Here is a 17,579-nt window from a genome sequence, read left to right as displayed (position 1 = left end):
CCATCTGTCAGGGGTGATTTGAATGCAATATTCCTGCTTCTTGGCAGGGGGTTGGACTGGATGGCCCATGAGGTCTCTTCCAACTCTTTGATTCTATGATTCTATGATCTGTCTAAGGCTTTCTATAGCCTACTGCCCAATTGCAAATAGGTCTCCCCAGCCTTCCTCTTCACCTCCCTGAAAGTCCTCCTACTTTGTTCTGGTGTTAAACCAAACCTCAGTTTGACTCTCTCCTTGAACACCTTGTAATTAGTGCTCTCCAAATTAGTGCTCTCCAAATCCCCAGGAGCCTTCTAATCAAGGTGAAAGAAGAAAGCGCAAAAGCCGGGTTGCAGCTAAACGTCAAAAAAACCAAGATTATGGCAACAAGAATGATTGACAACTGGAAAATAGAGGGAGAAACCGTGGAGGCCGTGACAGACTTTGTATTTCTAGGTGCAAAGATGACTGCAGATGCAGACTGTGGCCAGGAAATCAGAAGACGTTTCCTTCTTGGGAGGAGAGCAATGTCCAGTCTCGATAAAATAGTCAAGAGTAGAGACATCAGACTGGCAACCAAGATCCATTGCCTAGTCAAAGCCATGGTCTTCCCTGTGGTCACCTACGGATGTGAGAGCTGGACCTTAGGGAAGGCTGAGCGAAGGAAGATCGATGCTTTTGAGCTGTGGTGCTGGAGGAAAGTTCTGAGAGTGCCTTGGACTGCGAGAAGATCCAACCAGTCCATCCTCCAGGAAATAAAGCCCGACTGCTCACTGGAAGGAAGGAGACTAGAGACAAAGCTGAAGTCCTTTGGCCACATCAGGAGGAGACAGGAAAGCCTAGAGAAGACAATTATGCTGGGGAAAGTGGAAGGCAAAAGGAAGAGGGGCCGACCAAGGACAAGATGGATGGATGGCATCCTTGAAGTGACTGGACTGACCTTGAGGGAGCTGGGGGTGGTAACGGCCGACAGGGAGCTCTGGCGTGGGCTGGTCCATGAGGTCACGAAGAGTCGGAGACGACTGAACGAATGAACAACAAAAATCCCTCAAATCTGCATAAATCTCACTTAATTCACCACAGATTAATTGCCTTAAATGTGTCATCATTCTGGATTCTGACACTTGAAAATCATGGCAGGTTCTCTCAAACTTTCCAGGAAAGCTTCCACACAATCCCCTTTTGAATAACGTGGGAAGTGTTTCAGAGCCATTTGCTCAGTGGTGTTAACGTTAGGGTTAGTTCTGTGTGTTCCCTCCATTTCCCTTAAACGAAGTTCAAGCATCTTTCCTCATGCTTCATGTGCTCTCTCTCAGCTTCTCTCTCAATTTTCTTTTTCAGAGACTCTTTTCCCCTTTGTATCTCAAGTTTCCTTCGTTCTTTCTCAGCTGCAATTTGCATTTTCTCCCTCTCCCACTGCACCTCAAGTTCCATTTGTTTTTGTTCCCTCTGAATCTCCAACTCCTTCAATCGCAGTTGAAGTTGAAATTTCTGTATCTCTAAGGAGGTAGTTATTTGTTCTGTGCTACCCTCCTGTATTTGTACCTCAGTTTCCCCCACATCTTCAACCACTTCTTCTCTTTCCCCTTCCTCAGTCACACTCTTTTCCCCCCCTTTTTCCCTGTCATGGTTAAACTGGTTGCTTTCAAAATGGTGCCTGTGGTAGCTCTCTGAGGTAAGTTCTTTTTGGTGGTTTCTGTCAAAAGTTACCTCAGGATTTCTCTAAGAAAGCCTGGATTTAGTTGTTACACGAATCCCACCGCTGCTACAAAATATATATATAACAACTAGGGAGATTTATTTGGGGAAAGATTTAATCCCACCAAAATATAAAGGATCACAAAGCTTTAATTGGGGAAATAAAAATAAATCCTAAAAGCAGCAAGACACCATTTAGATTTGAATGTAGCTTCTGAGATTTACAAGCCCCAAAACCAAAAGGCTGTGATAGAAAGTTAGGACTTTCTTTTGGCTGAAAAAAAAACCTTTTTGAAAGCGCACTGGCACCCACCCACTTAGAAGCACTGATGAGCCCTTGGCTTATTTGAGGTAACTTATGAAAGAGTGTGATGGCTTGTGTTTCTGAGGTACCCTTTCAAAGATAGTTCTTTAAAACAAACGCTGCCACCACTAAGTTCTTGAATACTGCTTAAAGCTGCTTTTGAACCTTTTAAGCACAGAGGCACACTTGAGTCAGATGTAATGAAAAATAAGCAATGAAGTTTATTTACAAGAACAGGAACAATTCAGGTACAAAGCTTGGCTGTTTTAGAAATTTGTCTTGAAAGCGTGTGGTTACATAAACCGTTCTGACTTAGTTACACAAGAAACTCTTCTTTCTCCCAATACTGACAGGATAGTTTCTCTGGCAATAATTCTACAGGATAGTCCTAACCTGGATCTATCTTTCTACTTCCCAGCTACCTTCCTAATAGGTGTTAACTTCCTACTAGCTATCCCTGCTAACAAAACTGGCCAGTCTCTGGCCTTTCTCTCTCTAACCCTCCACACCACTCCAAACACCCTCTCCCTTCGACACTCAAGTTCAATCTCCTCACAGGAATTTAAAAATATCTCCTTAAAGACAATTTTTTCCCCTCTTGCCAAGTTAGGCTCTGCCCATTCTAACTTAGCCAATCACATTCCTCCCTCATTTCCCTCCAAAGGCTGCTTTTAATAAGCACACCCCCTCCAGGGATTGAGTGACTAAAATGGATTCCCCCGACACCCTCTTCAAGATGGCTGCCGAACCTCTTGGCCCTACTTTTTCCAAGGCTTCTCTAAGCCTAACTGGTAGTGGATTCACTACACCCAACCTTTAGATAGCTTTGCAGTCATGCTGGCCAAATGACCTTGGAGATTTCTACGGACAACGCCGGCTCTTCGACTTAGTAATGGAGATGAGCACCACACCCGAGTCGGACACGACTGGACTTAATGTCAGGGGACAACTTTTACCTTTAATGATACTAACTATAGTGTTCCTATATTATGTTAATGATAATATGTATGGATATTTATATAAACAATAACATAATGTATATTAATAATAGTAGTGGTATAAAATATGTCTATATAATAAAAGCTATACCTATAGTAAAAGTGAAAATGTGTTTGTTTATTTGTGGATTGTGTGTGTTGTTGGGTGAAGCCATGAAGCCAAACATACAAGAAATGAAAACCACAAAAAATTATCAACAAACCCAAAGTTCCTCAAAGCGGACAAGAGCAAAGTGGACAACAATCTCACAAAGTAATCCAGAAATCATAGAATCCAAGAGTTGGAAGAGACTTGGCGGGCCATCATCCAGTCCAACCCCATTCTGCCAAGAAGCAGGAATATTGCATTCAAAGCACCCCCGACAGATGGCCATCCAGCCTGTTTAAAAGCTTCCAAAGAAGGAGCCTCCACCACACTCCGGGGCAGAGAGTTCCACTGCTGAACGGCTCTCACAGTCAGGAAGTTCTTCCTCATGTTCAGATGGAATCTCCTCTCTTGTAGTTTGAAGCCATTGTTCCCTTGCGTCCTAGTCTCCAAGGAAGCAGAAAACAAGCTTGCTCCCTCCTCCTCCCTGTGGCTTCCTCTCACATATTTATACATGGCTATCATTTCTCCTCTCAGCCTTCTCTTCTTCAGGCTAAACATGCCCAGTTCCCTAAGCCGCTCCTCATAGGGCTTGTTCTCCAGACCCTTGATCATTTTAGTCGCCCTCCTCTGGACACATTCCAGCTTGTCAATATCTCTCTTGAATTGTGGTGCCCAGAATTGAACACAATATCCTAGGTGTAGTCCAACCAAGGCGGAATAGAGCATGGGGAGCATGACTTCCCTAGATCTAGACACTATGCTCCTCTTGATGCAGGACAAAATCCCATTGGCCTTTTTTTGCCGCGACATCACATTGTTGGCTCATGTTTAACTTGTTGTCCACGAGGACTCCAAGATCTTTTTCACACGTACTGCTCTCGAGCCAGGCATTGTCCCCCATTCTGTATCTTTGCATTTCGTTTTTCCTGCCAAAGTGGAGTATTTTGCATTTGTCTTCGTTGAACTTCATTTTGTTAGTTTTGGCCCTTCATCTCTCTAATCTGTCAAGATCATTTTGAATCCTGCTCCTGTCCTCTGGAGTCTTGGCTCTCCCTCCCAATTTGGTGTCGCCTGCAAACTTGATGATCCTGCCTTCTAACCCTTCATCTAAGTCATTAATAAAGATGTTGAACAGGACCGGGCCCAGGACGGAACCCTGCTTGTGGCACTCCGCTCATCACTTCTTTCCAGGATGAAGAGGAAGCATTGGGGAGAATCACCCTCTGGTTTTGTCCATTTAATCAATTCCAGATCCACCTCACCATAGTTTTGCTTACCCCACATTGGACTAGTTTCCTTGCCAGAAGGTCATGGGGGACCTTGTCGAAGGCCTTACTGAAATCCAGGTACGCCACATCCACGGCATTCCCCGCATCTACCCAGCTTGTAGCTTTATCGAAGAAAGAGATCAGATTAGTCTGGCATGACTTGTTTTTGATAAATCCATGTTGACTATTAGCGATGACTGCATTTGTTTCTAAGTGTTTGCAGACCACTTCCTTAACAATCTTTTCCAGAATTTTGCCTGGTATCGACGTGAGGCTGACCGGACATTGGTCATTGTTTGGGTCATCCTTTTTTCTCTTCTTGAAGATTGGGACCACATTAGCCCTCCAGTCTGCTGGAACTTCTCCCGTTCTCCAAGAACTCTCAAAGATGATTGCCAATGGTTCCGATATGACTTCTGCTAGTTCCTTCAATACTCTTGGGTGTAGATGATCTGGCCCTGGGGACCTGAACTCATTTAGAGCGGCCAGGTATTCTTAGACGACTTGTTTCCCAATTTGGGGTTGGATGTCCTCTAATCCCTCATCCACTCTCTCTTGCTGAGGTTGAAGATGACTTTCTTTTTGTGAGAAGACTGAGACAAAGAAGGCATTAAGTAGTTCTTCCTTTTCCCTACCCCCCGTCAGCATTGCCCCATCTTGTCCTCGAAGAGGCCCTATCGCCTACTTGTTCTTCCTTTTTCTACTGACATAAGAAAAGAAGCGCTTTTTTATTGTTTTTAATATCCCTGGCAAGCTTGAGTTCATTTTGTGCTTTAGCCTTGCAGACCTTTTCCCTACAGGAGTTAGCTATTTGTTTGAATTCTTCTTTGGTGATTTCTCCCTTTTTCCACTTCTTGTGCATGTCTCCTTTGTGTCTTAGCACAGTTAGAAGTTCTTTGGACATTCATTCTGGCTTCTTTGTCCTATACCTGGCTACTCTAAACAAATTCAAGTCTCTGGGGTCAGATGAACTGCATCCAAGAGTATTGAAGAAACAATCAAAAGTCATTTCAGAACCACTCACAATAAATAATCACATAAATTCTTGGAGAACAGAAAACCCAGCAGAAGACTAGAGGAGGGCTAATGTTTTTCCTTTTTTCAAGAAGGGAAAAAAGAGGATTCAACCATTGTCCAGTCAGCCTGCTATCAAGACCAGGACGGATTCTGGATCAGATCACGAAGGAGGCAGTCTGTAATCACTTGGAAAAGAAGGCTGGGATCACTAAAAATCAACATGGATTTCTCAAAAACAAGCCATGTCAGAGTAAGATTATCTCTCTTTTGAAAGAGCTACAAGCTTGGTAGATGCAGGGAATGTGGTGGATGTAGCATATCTTGATTTCAGTAAGGCCTTCCTTTGACAAGGTTCCTCGTGATCTTCTTGAAAACTAATCAGATGTCAAGGGTTTCTTTCCAGTGTGAGTAATTTGATGTCCACGTAGACTTTTAAATGATTAATCCCCAGGGTGTGACCTTTGATGTGTATCTAAATATGCAATTTGAGTGAAGCTCTTTTCACACTCTAGGCATATATAGGGTTTCTCCTCAGTGTGAATCCTTTGATGTAAATGTAAACTTATACTGTCAGTGAAGTAAGTTCCACCCTTAGTGAAGCTCTTTCCACACTTCAGGCATGTATAGGCTTTCCCCCCAGTGTGTGTCCTTTGATGTGAATATAGCTGTGAACTCTGAGCAAAGCCCCGTCCACATTCCAAGCATGTATAGGGTTTTTCCCCAGTGTGTGTCCTTTGGTGTGACTGTAGGCTTCCACTCTGAGTGAAGCTCTGGCCACACTCCAGACATATATAGGGTTTCTCCCCAGTGTGAATCCTTTGATGTGTACGTAGACTTCCACTGCCACTGAAGCTCTTTCCACACTCCAGGCATTTATAGGGTGTCTCCCCAGTGTGAGTCCTTTGATGTAAATGTAGCTGTGAACTGTGAGTGAAGCTCTGTCCACATTCCAAGCATTTATAGGGTTTCTCCCCAGTGTGAGTCCTTTGATGTAAACGTAGCTGTGAACTGTTTGTGAAGCTCTGTCCACATTCCGAGCATGTATAGGGTTTTTCCCCAGTGTGAGTCCTTTGATGTGAACGTAGGCTTCCACTCTGAGAGAAGCTCTTTCCACACTCCAGGCATATATAGGGTTTTTCTCCAGTGTGAGTTCGTTGGTGTCTACGTAGGTCTCCACTGCCAGTGAAGTTCTTTCCACACTCCAGGCACATATAGGGTTTCTCCCCAGTGTGAGTCCTTTGATGTGAACGTAGATCTGAACTATGAGTGAAGCTCTGTCCACAATCCTTGCATGTGTAGGGTTTTTCCCCAGTGTGAATTCTTTGATGTGCACGTAGGTCTGCACTCCGAGTGAAACTCTTTCCACACTCCAGGCACATATAGAGTTCATCCTCAGTGTGAATCCTTTGATGTAAACGTAGGCTTCTACTCTGAATGAAGCTCTTTCCACATTCCAGGCATTTATAGGGTTTCCCCCCAGTGTGAGTGCTTTCATGTGAATGTAGCTGTGAACTCTCAGCAAAGCTCTGTCCACATTCCAAGCATGTATAGGGTTTTTCTCCAGTGTGAGTCCTTTTATGTGAATGTAGCTGTGAACTCTGAGCAAAGCTCTGTCCACACTCCAAGCATGTATAAGGTTTTTCTCCAGTGTGAGTCCTTCGATGTCTATCTAAACTTACTTTCTTAGTGAAGCTCTTTCCACACTCCAGACATGTATAGGGTTTTTCCCCAGTGTGAGTCCTTTGGTGTGAACGTAGGCTTCCACTCTGAGTGAAGCTCTGCCCACACTCCAGGCATGTAAAGGGTCTTTCTCCAGTGTGAGTCCTTTGATGTGAACGTAGGTCTCCATTCCGAGTGAAGCCCTTTCCACACTCAGGGCATATATACGGTTTTTCCCCAGTGTGAATTCTTTGATGTAAACATAGATTTGAAGGCTGAGTGAAGCTCTTTCCACACTCCAGACATGTAAAGGGTTTCTCCCCAGTGTGAGTCCCTTGGGGTGAATGTAGGCTTCCACTCTGAGTGAAGCTCTTTTCACACTCCATGTATGTATAGGGTTTCTCCCCAGTGTGACTTCTTTGATGTAAATGTAAACCTGTTTCAACACGTCAGACATTCATAAAGCTTCTCCCATGTGTGAATCCTTTCGTGTCACTGAAGACGATCGCTCTGAGTGAATCTCTTTCCACACTCCAGGCATCTAGATGCTTCCTCCTTCGCAGTGACGTGTTTAATTGAAATACAGGTACTTATTATTTACTTATTTACTATATTTCTATCTTTCTGTATCTCACCCCAAGGGGGGACTTAGAGTGGCTTACTTGACTCTTCTTTTTGCCTTTGTTATCTGTAAGTGAGATAAAAAAATAAGTGAGATCTTATTTTTAAGTAATATTATCACATTTATTATTATTATTAATATACTTTTATCCTGCTTTTTTTCCATGGTTGGGGCTCAAAGCTGCGTACATGGCTAACATAGCAAAATAACACAAAAATTCAACAAAACATCATAAACCACAGAAAACAAGACACGATACATATAAAAAAAACAAATGAATTAATTACAATGAACATTATAACAAATAGGGGATTATTCTTGAACAAATCCCAGCAATGTGGCTTCTGGTATTGATTAGCCAATTTTTTTAAAAAAAAACTGTATTGTCGAAGGCTTTCAAGAGGGATCCTCACACCTCTGCAGGAGTCTACCGTGTACCATGCAGCTGTGGACAAGTCTACAGAGGGACCACCAAATGCAGCATTGCCCAAACACGAATCAAGGAACACGAAAGGCACTGCAGACTACTTCAACCAGAGAAGTCAGCCATAGCAGAGCACCTGATGAACCAGCCTGGACACAGCATTTTATTTGAGAACACAGAAGTGCTGGACCACTCTCACAACCACCATGTCAGACTACACAGAGAAGCCATTGAAATCCACAAGCATGTGGACAATTTCAACAGAAAAGAGGAAACCATGAAAATGAACAAAATCTGGCTACCAGTATTAAAAAAACTCTAAAATTATAACAGCACAACAACAGAGAGGATACAAACAAGGACATCTAATCACCTCTTAACAAAAGATTGCTCCAGGCACTGTCAGGCCATTATATGCCAATCAAGGTGGTCAGTTGAAACATTCATACCTAGCTCCAGCAGACAAAAGTCCTTTGTCTCACCCTGGTCATTCCACAGATATATAAACCCCCTTTTTTAGTTCCAACAGATCTCACTACCTCTGAGGATGCTTGCCATAGTTGCAGGTGAAACGTCAGGAGAGAATGCCTCTAAACCATGGCAATATAGCCCGAAAAACATACAACAACCCTTTAAAAAAACTGTTAGATAGAAAGCTGACAGTTTCTGCCTGGCCGGAAAAAAACCCTTTTTGAAAACGCACTGGCACACACCAACTTAGCAGTACTGATAAGCCCTTGGCTTACTTGAGATAGTTTGTGAAAGAGTGTGATTGTGTTAGCCCTCAGGCTTGAGTTACTGAGGTACCCTTTAAATTAGAACTTTAGAACATACGCTGCCACCATTAAGTTCTTGAATTCTGCATAAAGCTGCTTTTTAACCATTACGCACAGAGGCACACTTGAATCAGATGTGATGAACCAGGAACAATAAAGTTTATTTATAAGAACAGGGACAATTCAGGTATTAAGCTTGGCTGTTACAGAGATCTGTCTTGAAAGTGTAACGGTTACATAAACAGTTCTGACTTTGTTTACACAAGAATACTGACAAGATAGTTTCTCTGACAGTTATTCTTCAACAGCACAGATAGTCCTAACCTGGATCTCTCTTACCACTTCCCAGCTATCCTCCTAATAGCCGTAAACTCCTCCACTAGCTAACCCAGCTAGATAATTTGACAGATCTCAGGCCTCTTCTACTAACCCTCTACTCCACTAATCTTCAAACACCCTCTCCCTTCAACACCCAAGTTCAATCTGCTCACAGGGATTTTAAAAACTTCTCTTTAAAGACACCTTTTCCTCTTGCCAAGTTAGGCTCCGCCCAATCTAACTTAGCCAATCACATTCCTCTCTCATTTCCCTCCAAAAGGCTGCTTTTACTAAACACGAAATGAGGAAATGAGTGATAAAATGAATGATGAAATGAGTGATAAAATGGATTCCCCTGGCACCTCTTCCTAAGATGGCTGCCGACTCCTTGGACCTACTATTTTTCAAGGCTTCTCTAAGCACCGGGATTGTGGCGCAGCTGGCTGAGTGTCAGCTGCGTTAAGATCACTCTGACCAAAAGGTCATGAGTTTGAAGCCAGCCCGGGTTGGAGTGGGTTTCCAACCAATTGTGTGTAGCCTGTTGCCGACCGTTGCAACCCGAAAGACAGTTGCATCTGTCAAGTAGGAAAGTAAGGTACCACCTTAAAGTGTGGGGAGGCTAAATTAACTGATTTATGAGGCCATAAAGAAGACTCCAGCAAAGTATTCCAGCGGGGAAGCATGCGGGGAATGCGGAAGTGCTTCATCAGCGTCGCAGATGGACGATGAAAGCGACAGCTCCCCTGGCGGCCAGAAAAAGTTAAATAGCCTCTGTGTATGTCTGTATATGTTGTATGTTAAAACTGGCATTGAATGTTTGCCATATATGTGTACACTGTAATCCGCCCTGAGTCCCCTGCAGGGTGAGGAGAAGGGTGGGATATAAAAGCTGTAATTAATAAATAAATAAATAACTGGTAGTAGATTCACTACAAACATCATTAAAAATCCTCAAAACCTCAGACCAGTGAGATTATTCATAAAACAATTGTATTGAACTCCAAGACATCTCTATTATATTGGCAAGAAGAATGCATTGTTGTAGTTGTCTGACCACTTCCTATTCCAGGTCATCACAAAAGGCCTGGTCCCATAAAAAGGTTTTAATTTGCAACCGAAAGACCAGGAAGGAGGGGGCCGATCGCATCCCTCTAGGGAGGGAGTTCAAGCCGTAGGGCCACCACTGAGAAGGCCCTCTCTCTCGTTCCCATCAAGTGCACTTGTGATGCTGGTGGGACCAAGAGAAGGGCCTCTCCTGATGATCTCAGGGCTTCTGCAGATTTGTAGGAGGAAATGTGCTCCTTGTCAGGAGTCAATTTCTGACGGCGTGAAGACATCATAAATTCCCTCCGTGACATCCTGACTGGATCATCCTGGCTGCCTCAGTTTTCCCTCTTTGACGTTTTGACATTTTGTAGCCAGGAGAGGGTGCTGGAAACCTTGTATTGGAACTTGTGAAGTAACAAGCTCTAATGGGGAAACTGAGAGGAGGGGGGAAGTGGGCAGGAAGGGTGTATAAAAGGAAGTGGTGGTGGGACAAAGTCAGTAGTGTCTTTCTTTGCTGCAGAGAAACAAGCAATATATATTCATTTCCAAGCAAAACCGGCCTGTGAGTGATTATTTAATATTGCTATAAAAACCTAGTCTTACACTCCTTAAGTAGCCTGGGCCCAAACCATTTAGAGCAGTGGTTCTCAACCTTCCTAATGCCGCGACCCCTTAATACATTTCCTTATGTTGTGGTGACCCCCAACCATTATTTTATTTCAACAGAAAGGAAGAGACCATGAAAATGAACAAAATCTGGCTACCAGTATTAAAAAACTCTAAAATTATAACAGCTAAACAACAGAGAGGAAACAACCAGGCACATCTTAACACCTCCCAGCAACAGATTTTCCCAGACTCAGGCAGGCCTTCAAATGCTAATGAAGGTGATCAGCTAAACATTCACACCTAACTGCAGCAGGGAAGAGCTCCTTGCCCCACCCCAGCCATTCCACAGATATATAAACCCATTTTCCCTACTTCCAACAGACCTTCTCAACCTCTGAGGATGCTTGCCATAGATGCAGGCGAAACGTCAGGAGAAATGCCTCTAGAACATGGCTCTATAGCCCGAAAAAACCCACAAGAACCTAGTGATTCCAGCCATGAAAGCCTTCGACAATACATTATTTTATTGCTTCTTTATAACTGTAATTTTGCTACTATTATGCATCGTAATGTAAATATCTGATATGCAGGATGTATTTTCATTTACCGGACTCTGGACAGTATTCTATCATTGTTTGAATCCACAGTGATCTCTGGATGTAGGTGAACTACAACTCCAAAACTCAAGGTCAATGCCCACCAAATCCTTCCAGAATTTTCTGTTGGTCCCGAGAGTTCTGTGTGTCAAGTTTGGTTCAATTTCATCATTGGTGGAGTTTAGCATGTTATTTGATTGTAGGTGAACTATAAATCCCAGCAATTACAACTCCCAAATGACAAAATCAATTACCCCCAACCCCACCAGTATTGAGATTTGGGAGTATCGGGTATTTGTGCCCAATTTGGTCCAGTGAGTGAAAATACACCCTGCATATCAGGTATTTACATTACGATTCATAACAATAGCAAAATGACAGTTATGAAGTAGCAATGAAAGTAATTTTATAGTTGGGGGTCATCACAACACGAGGACCTGTGTTAAGGGGTCGCAGCATTCGGAAGGTTGAGAAACACTGCTGTAGAATGTCCAGGATGCTCAAACACGAATCAAAGAACACAAAAAGCACTGCAGACTAATTCAACCAGAGAAGTCAGCTATAGCAGAGCACGTAATAAACCAACCTGGACACAGAATATTATATGAGAACACAGAAATTCTGAACCACTCTGACAACCCTTATGTCAGACTACACAAGGTAGCCACTGAAATCCACAAGCAGGTGGACAATTTCAACAGAAAGGAGAAAAACATGAAAATAAATGTTTTTAATGTTTATGTATACTCATATGAATTCTTGTCCCAGCATCGAATGTTTGCCATATATATATATATATATATGCTGTGCTCCGCCCTGAGTCCCCTTCGGGGTGAGAAGGGCGGAATATAAATGTTTTAAATAAATAGTAAATAAATGAAAATGAACAAAACCTGGTTATCAATATTAAAAAACACCAGAATCAAGAGAGTAAATAATGAACACAATTCAGAAACAGGAGAATGCCAGACAACAAGTAATGAAGGGCCAGCTGACACCTCTCAAAGAGGATGCCTCTAGGCAACAAAGGCCAGGCTACCTCTATGCAGATACTATCACTGATTGACTGGGTTGTTGTAGGTTTTTCCGGGCTATATGGCCATGGTCTAGAGGCATTCTCTCCTGACGTCAGGAGAGAATGCCTCTAGACCATGGCCATATAGCCCGGAAAAACCTACAACAACCCAGTGATTCCGGCCATGAAAGCCTTTGACAATACACATCACTGATTGAGTTTGCAGACTTCGTGGCTACTCCATTATATTCAAACTTGCTAATTTCATAATTCACACTTGTTTTAAACAGACAAGGGTTGGGTTGTTGTAGGTTTTTTCGGGCTATATGGCCATGTTCTAGAGGCATTCTCTCCTGACGTTTCGCCTGCATCTATGGCAAGCATCCTCTGAGGTAGTGAGGTCTGTTGGAACTAGGAAAAATTGGTTTATATAAGGGTTGGGTTGTAGTAGTTTTTTTCAGGCTATATGGCCATGTTCTAGAGGCATTCTCTCCTGACGTTTCACCCGCATCTATGGCAAGCATCCTCTGAGGTAGTGGTTCTGGCCCTACTTACCTCTCCGAACGCATCTCCTCCTATGAACCGACCAGGACACTAAGATCGTCTGGGGAGGCCCTGCTCTCGGTCCCGCCTGCATCGCAGGCATGCCTGGCAGGGATGAGAGACAGGGCCTTCTCAGTGGTGGCCCCTCGGCTGTAGAATGCCCTACCTGCAGACATCAGATTGGCCCCCTCGCTGCTGGCGTTTCGGAGGAAGGTGAAGACCTGGCTATTCGAAGAAGCGTTTGACTAAACAGTGAAATTGAACATAGGAATACGGAAGAATGGATAATGAGAGTGGATCCTGATTTTATTGTTGAGGCGTTATGATTGTTATACTGTTGTTAATTGTTGATGTTATAATCTGTTTTAATTACATTATATTGTTTTGTGATATTTTGCATTGTTGTGTAAACCGCTTTGAGTCGCCTAAGGGCTGAGAAAAGCGGTATAGAAATAAAGTAAGTAAATAAATAGTGAGGTCTGTTGGAACTAGGAAAATGGGTTTATATATCTGTGGAAAGACCAGCATGTTTGGACAATGCTGCTGCGTTTGGTGGTCCCTCTGTAGACTTCTCCACAGCTGCATGGTATACGGTAGACTCCTGCAGAATACGGTAGACTCTACCGTACACCATGCAGCTGTGGGCAAGTCTACAGAGGGACCACCAAACGCAGCAGCATTGCCCAACACACGAATCAAGGAACATGAAAGGCACTGCAGACTCCTTCAACCAGAGAAGTCAGCCAGAGCAGAGCACCTGAGGAACCAACCTGGACACAGCAGATTATTTGAGAACATGGAAATGCTGGATCACTCTCACAACCACCATGTCAGACTACACAGAGAAGCCATTGAAATCCACAAGAAGCATGTGGACAAAAGGGTATGCTATGTGGCTATGCTTGTGGACAATTTCAACAGAAAGGAGGAAACCATGAAAATGAACAAAATCTGGCTCCCAGTATTAAAAAAAAAACTCTAAAATTAAAACAGCAAAATAGCAGAGGGAAAACAATCAGAGACATCAAATCATCCCTCAACAAAAGATTGCTCTAGGCACTTTCAGGCTATCAAATGCTAATCAAGGTGGTCAGTGGAAACATTCACACCTAGTTCCAGCAGACAAGAGTCCTTTGTCTCACCCTGGTCTTTCCACAGATATATAAAGCATCAGGAGAGAATGCCTCTAGACCATGGCCATATAGCCCGAAAAAACCCCACAACAACCCAGTGATTTTGGCCATGAAAGCCTTCGACAAGACAAGGGTTCTTTCTCCCGCCTGGGACATTCCACAGATATATATACACTCCATGTGACTCACTGCCAACAGAACTTCTGAAGATGTCAGCCCCAGATGCAGGCAAAATATCAGGAGAGAATGTTGCTGGAACATGGCCATATAGCCTGAAAAACTCACAGCAACCCAGAAATAACCAATTCTTTAAAAAGGAGATTTAGATACATAAAGAAAGTCAAAAAGAAAGAAGGGAGGGAGGAAAAACAAAACTAATTATAGAAAGAAGATAACTCCTTCCAATATTAAAGAAACCTCAGGCAGGCAGAAACAGCTCTTTTGAATATGAAAAGGCATCATTTACCTTGGATAGTGGTTTTTTGTGAATTACCAGATTTGTTACATGCTGAGGGACACAAAGATTATTGATGCTTTTATGGCGTTGTGAGCCACTTCCCAGCCCAGAATGGGTCTCAGGTCTACTTTCCTTTAGGAAAGAATTGAAATTCTAGAATCAAAGAGTTGGAAGAGACCTCCTGGGCCTTCATCCAGTCCAACCCCATTCTGTCAAGAATCAGGAATATTGCATTCAAAGCACCCCTGACAGATGGCCATCCAGCCTCTATTTAAAAGCTTCCAAAGAAGGAGCCTCCACCACACTCCTTCTGGGGCAGAGAGTTCCACTGCTGAACGGCTCTCACAGTCAGTATTGAAAAACTCTAAAATTACAACAGCAAAACAACAGAGAGGAAACAAACAAGGACATCTAATCACCTCTCAACAAAAGATTGCTCCAGGCACTGTCAGGCCATTATATGCTCACACCAGGAGTCACTCCTGACACGACAAAAAAATAATAATATGCTAATCAAAATAATGGCCTGCATCAATAGGAGCATAATGTCTAGATCTAGGGAAGTCATGCTACCCCTCTATTCTGTTTTGGTTAGACCACTTTACCTGGAATATTGTGTCCAATTCTGGGCACCACAATTCAAGAGAGATATTGACAAGCTGGAATGTGTCCAGAGGAGAGCGACTAAAATGATCAAGGGTCTGGAGAACAAGCCCTATGAGGAGCGGCTTAAGGAGCTGGGCATGTTTAGCCTGAAGAAGAGAAGGCTGAGAGGAGATGTGATAGCCATGTGTAAATATGTGAGAGGAAGCCACAGGGAGGAGGAGGGAGCAAGCTTGTTTTCTGCTTCCCTGGAGACTAGGGCGCAATGGAGCCATGGCTTCAAACTACAAGAGAGGAGATTCCATCTGAACATGAGGAAGAACTTCCTGACTGTGAGAGCCGTTCAGCAGTGGAACTCTCTGCCCCGGAGTGTGGTGGAGGCTCCTTCTTTGGAGGCTTTTAAAGAGGCTGGATGGCCATCTGTCAGGGGTGCTTTGAACGCAATATTCCTGCTTCTTGGCAGAATGGGGTTGGACTGGATGATGGCCCAGGAGTCTCTTCCAACTCTTGGATTCCAGGAATCTCTGCCTCGGTGGAGGATCCTTCCTTGGAGGCTTTGAAACAGAGGCTGGATGGCCACCTGCCAAGAGAAGTTCGACTGTGCTTTTCCTGCATGGCAGGGGGTTGGAGTGGGTGGCCCATACGGCCTAGTCCAACGCCATGATTTTGTGAGGCCTTCTCTTTCCCCTTCCCTCCTCCTCTTCCTCCTCTTCCCCAAAGGCAGCCTCTCACCTCCTTCGCCCACGACACCTTCCTTCTTCCTCCTTCCTTCCCTCCTTCTTTCCTCCCCAGCCGACTCTCCTGGATCTTCCTTCCACACAAAATGGAGGCTGAGGCCTTCCTTCTTCTTTCTCTTCCCTCAGGGGCTGCCTGCCATGCCACCCATCAATCAAAGACACAGAACGACGGGCAGCCAATGAGGGCTCTCTGGTGGGCGGGGTTTAGCCCGGCTCGGCCAATGGGAGGGCGAAGGAGGCGGGCCATCTTGAGGAAAACAGAGGCTTCAATGGCCGCCAAGGCCTTCCTTCTTTCTCTTCCCTCAGGGGATGCCTGCCATGCCACCCATCAATCAAAGACTGAGAACGACGGGCAGCCAATGAGGGCCCTTCGGTAGGCGGGGTTTAGCCCGGCTCGGCCAATGGGAGGGCGAAGGAGGCGGGCAATCCTGAAGAAAACAGAGGCTTCAATGGCCGCCAAGTGACCTGCCCTCCTCTTTCCCATCCAATCCGTCAATCAAAGCCTGAGAGCGACGGGCAGCCAATGAGGGCCCTTCGGTGGGCGGGGTTTATCCCGGCTCGGCCAATGGGAGGGCGAAGGAGGCGGGCAATCCTGAGGAAAACAGACTTCAATGGGTTGTTGTAGGTTTTTTTGGGCTATAGGGCCATGTTCTAGAGGCATTCTCTCCTGACGTTTCGCCTGCATCTATGGCAAGCATCCTCAGAGGTAGCGAGGTCTTTTGGAAGTAGGAAAATGGGTTTATATATCTATGGAATGACTAGAGTGGGACAAAGGACTCTTCTCTGCTGGAGCTAGGTGTGAATGTTTCAGCTGACCACCTTCATTAGCATTTGAAGGCCTGGCTGAGCCTGGGAAAATCTTTTGTTGAGAGGTGTTAAGATGTGCCCGGTTGTTTCCTCTCTGCTGCTTTGCTGTTGTAATTTTACAGTTTTTTAATACTGGTAGCCAGATTTTGTTCATTTTCATTGTTTCCTCCACAGCAAAACAGCAGAGAAGAAACAACCAGGCACATCTTAACACCTCTCAACAGAACATTTTCCCAGGCTCAGCCAGGCCTTCAAATGCTAATGAAGGTGGTCAGTTGAAACATTCACACCTAGCTCCAGCAGAGAAGAGCCCTTTGCCCCACCCCAGCCATTCCACAGATATATAAACCCATTTTCCTATTTCCAACAGACCTCACTACCTCTGAGGATGCTTGCCATAGATGCAGGCGAAACGTCAGGAGAAAATGCCTCTAGAACATGGCCATATAGCCCGAAAAAACCTACAAGAACTTAGTGATTCCAGCCACGAAAGCCTTCGACAATACAGAGACTTCAATGGCACAAAAACAGGCACATAAAATCACTCTCAACAAAAGATTCCCCCCAGGCCCTTCCAAGCCATTGAATGCTAATCAAGGTGATCAGCTGAAACATTCACACCTAGCTCCACCAGACAAGAGTCCTTTGTCTCACCCTGGTCATTCCACAGATATATAAGCCCACTTTCCTACTTCCAACAGACCTCACTACCTCTGAGGATGCTTGCCATAGATGCAGGCGAAACGTCAGGAGAAAAATTGCCTCCAGAACATGGCCATACAGCCCGGAAAAACCTACAACAACCCAGAGACTTCAATGGCCGCCAAGTGGCCTGCCCTCCTCTTTCCCAGGATGCACCGCGCCTCCATCACTCCTCTGCA

At 44.4% G+C, this 17,579-nt stretch overlaps 1 protein-coding gene across 1 annotated transcript; it reads right to left on the bottom strand.

The window, feature by feature from the left end:
* Positions 1–4,793: 4,793 nt before the first annotated feature.
* Positions 4,794–16,032, bottom strand: LOC132770358 (zinc finger protein 420-like). The gene is made up of 2 exons (XM_067466156.1): positions 15,887–16,032; positions 4,794–7,699 (listed from the first exon to the last, which is right to left on the bottom strand). The coding sequence occupies exon 2, from the start codon at positions 7,395–7,397 to the stop codon at positions 5,793–5,795; it is 1,605 nt and encodes a 534-aa protein (XP_067322257.1). The 5' UTR covers positions 7,398–7,699; positions 15,887–16,032; the 3' UTR covers positions 4,794–5,792.
* Positions 16,033–17,579: the final 1,547 nt, after the last annotated feature.

The sequence above is a fragment of the Anolis sagrei genome, chromosome 3, assembly GCF_037176765.1.
Source record: "Anolis sagrei isolate rAnoSag1 chromosome 3, rAnoSag1.mat, whole genome shotgun sequence".
In the NCBI taxonomy this organism is placed as follows: Eukaryota; Metazoa; Chordata; class Lepidosauria; order Squamata; family Dactyloidae; genus Anolis; species Anolis sagrei.
The sequence above is the reverse complement of the archived record's forward strand: the minus strand, read 5'-3'. Positions and strand labels throughout refer to the sequence as shown.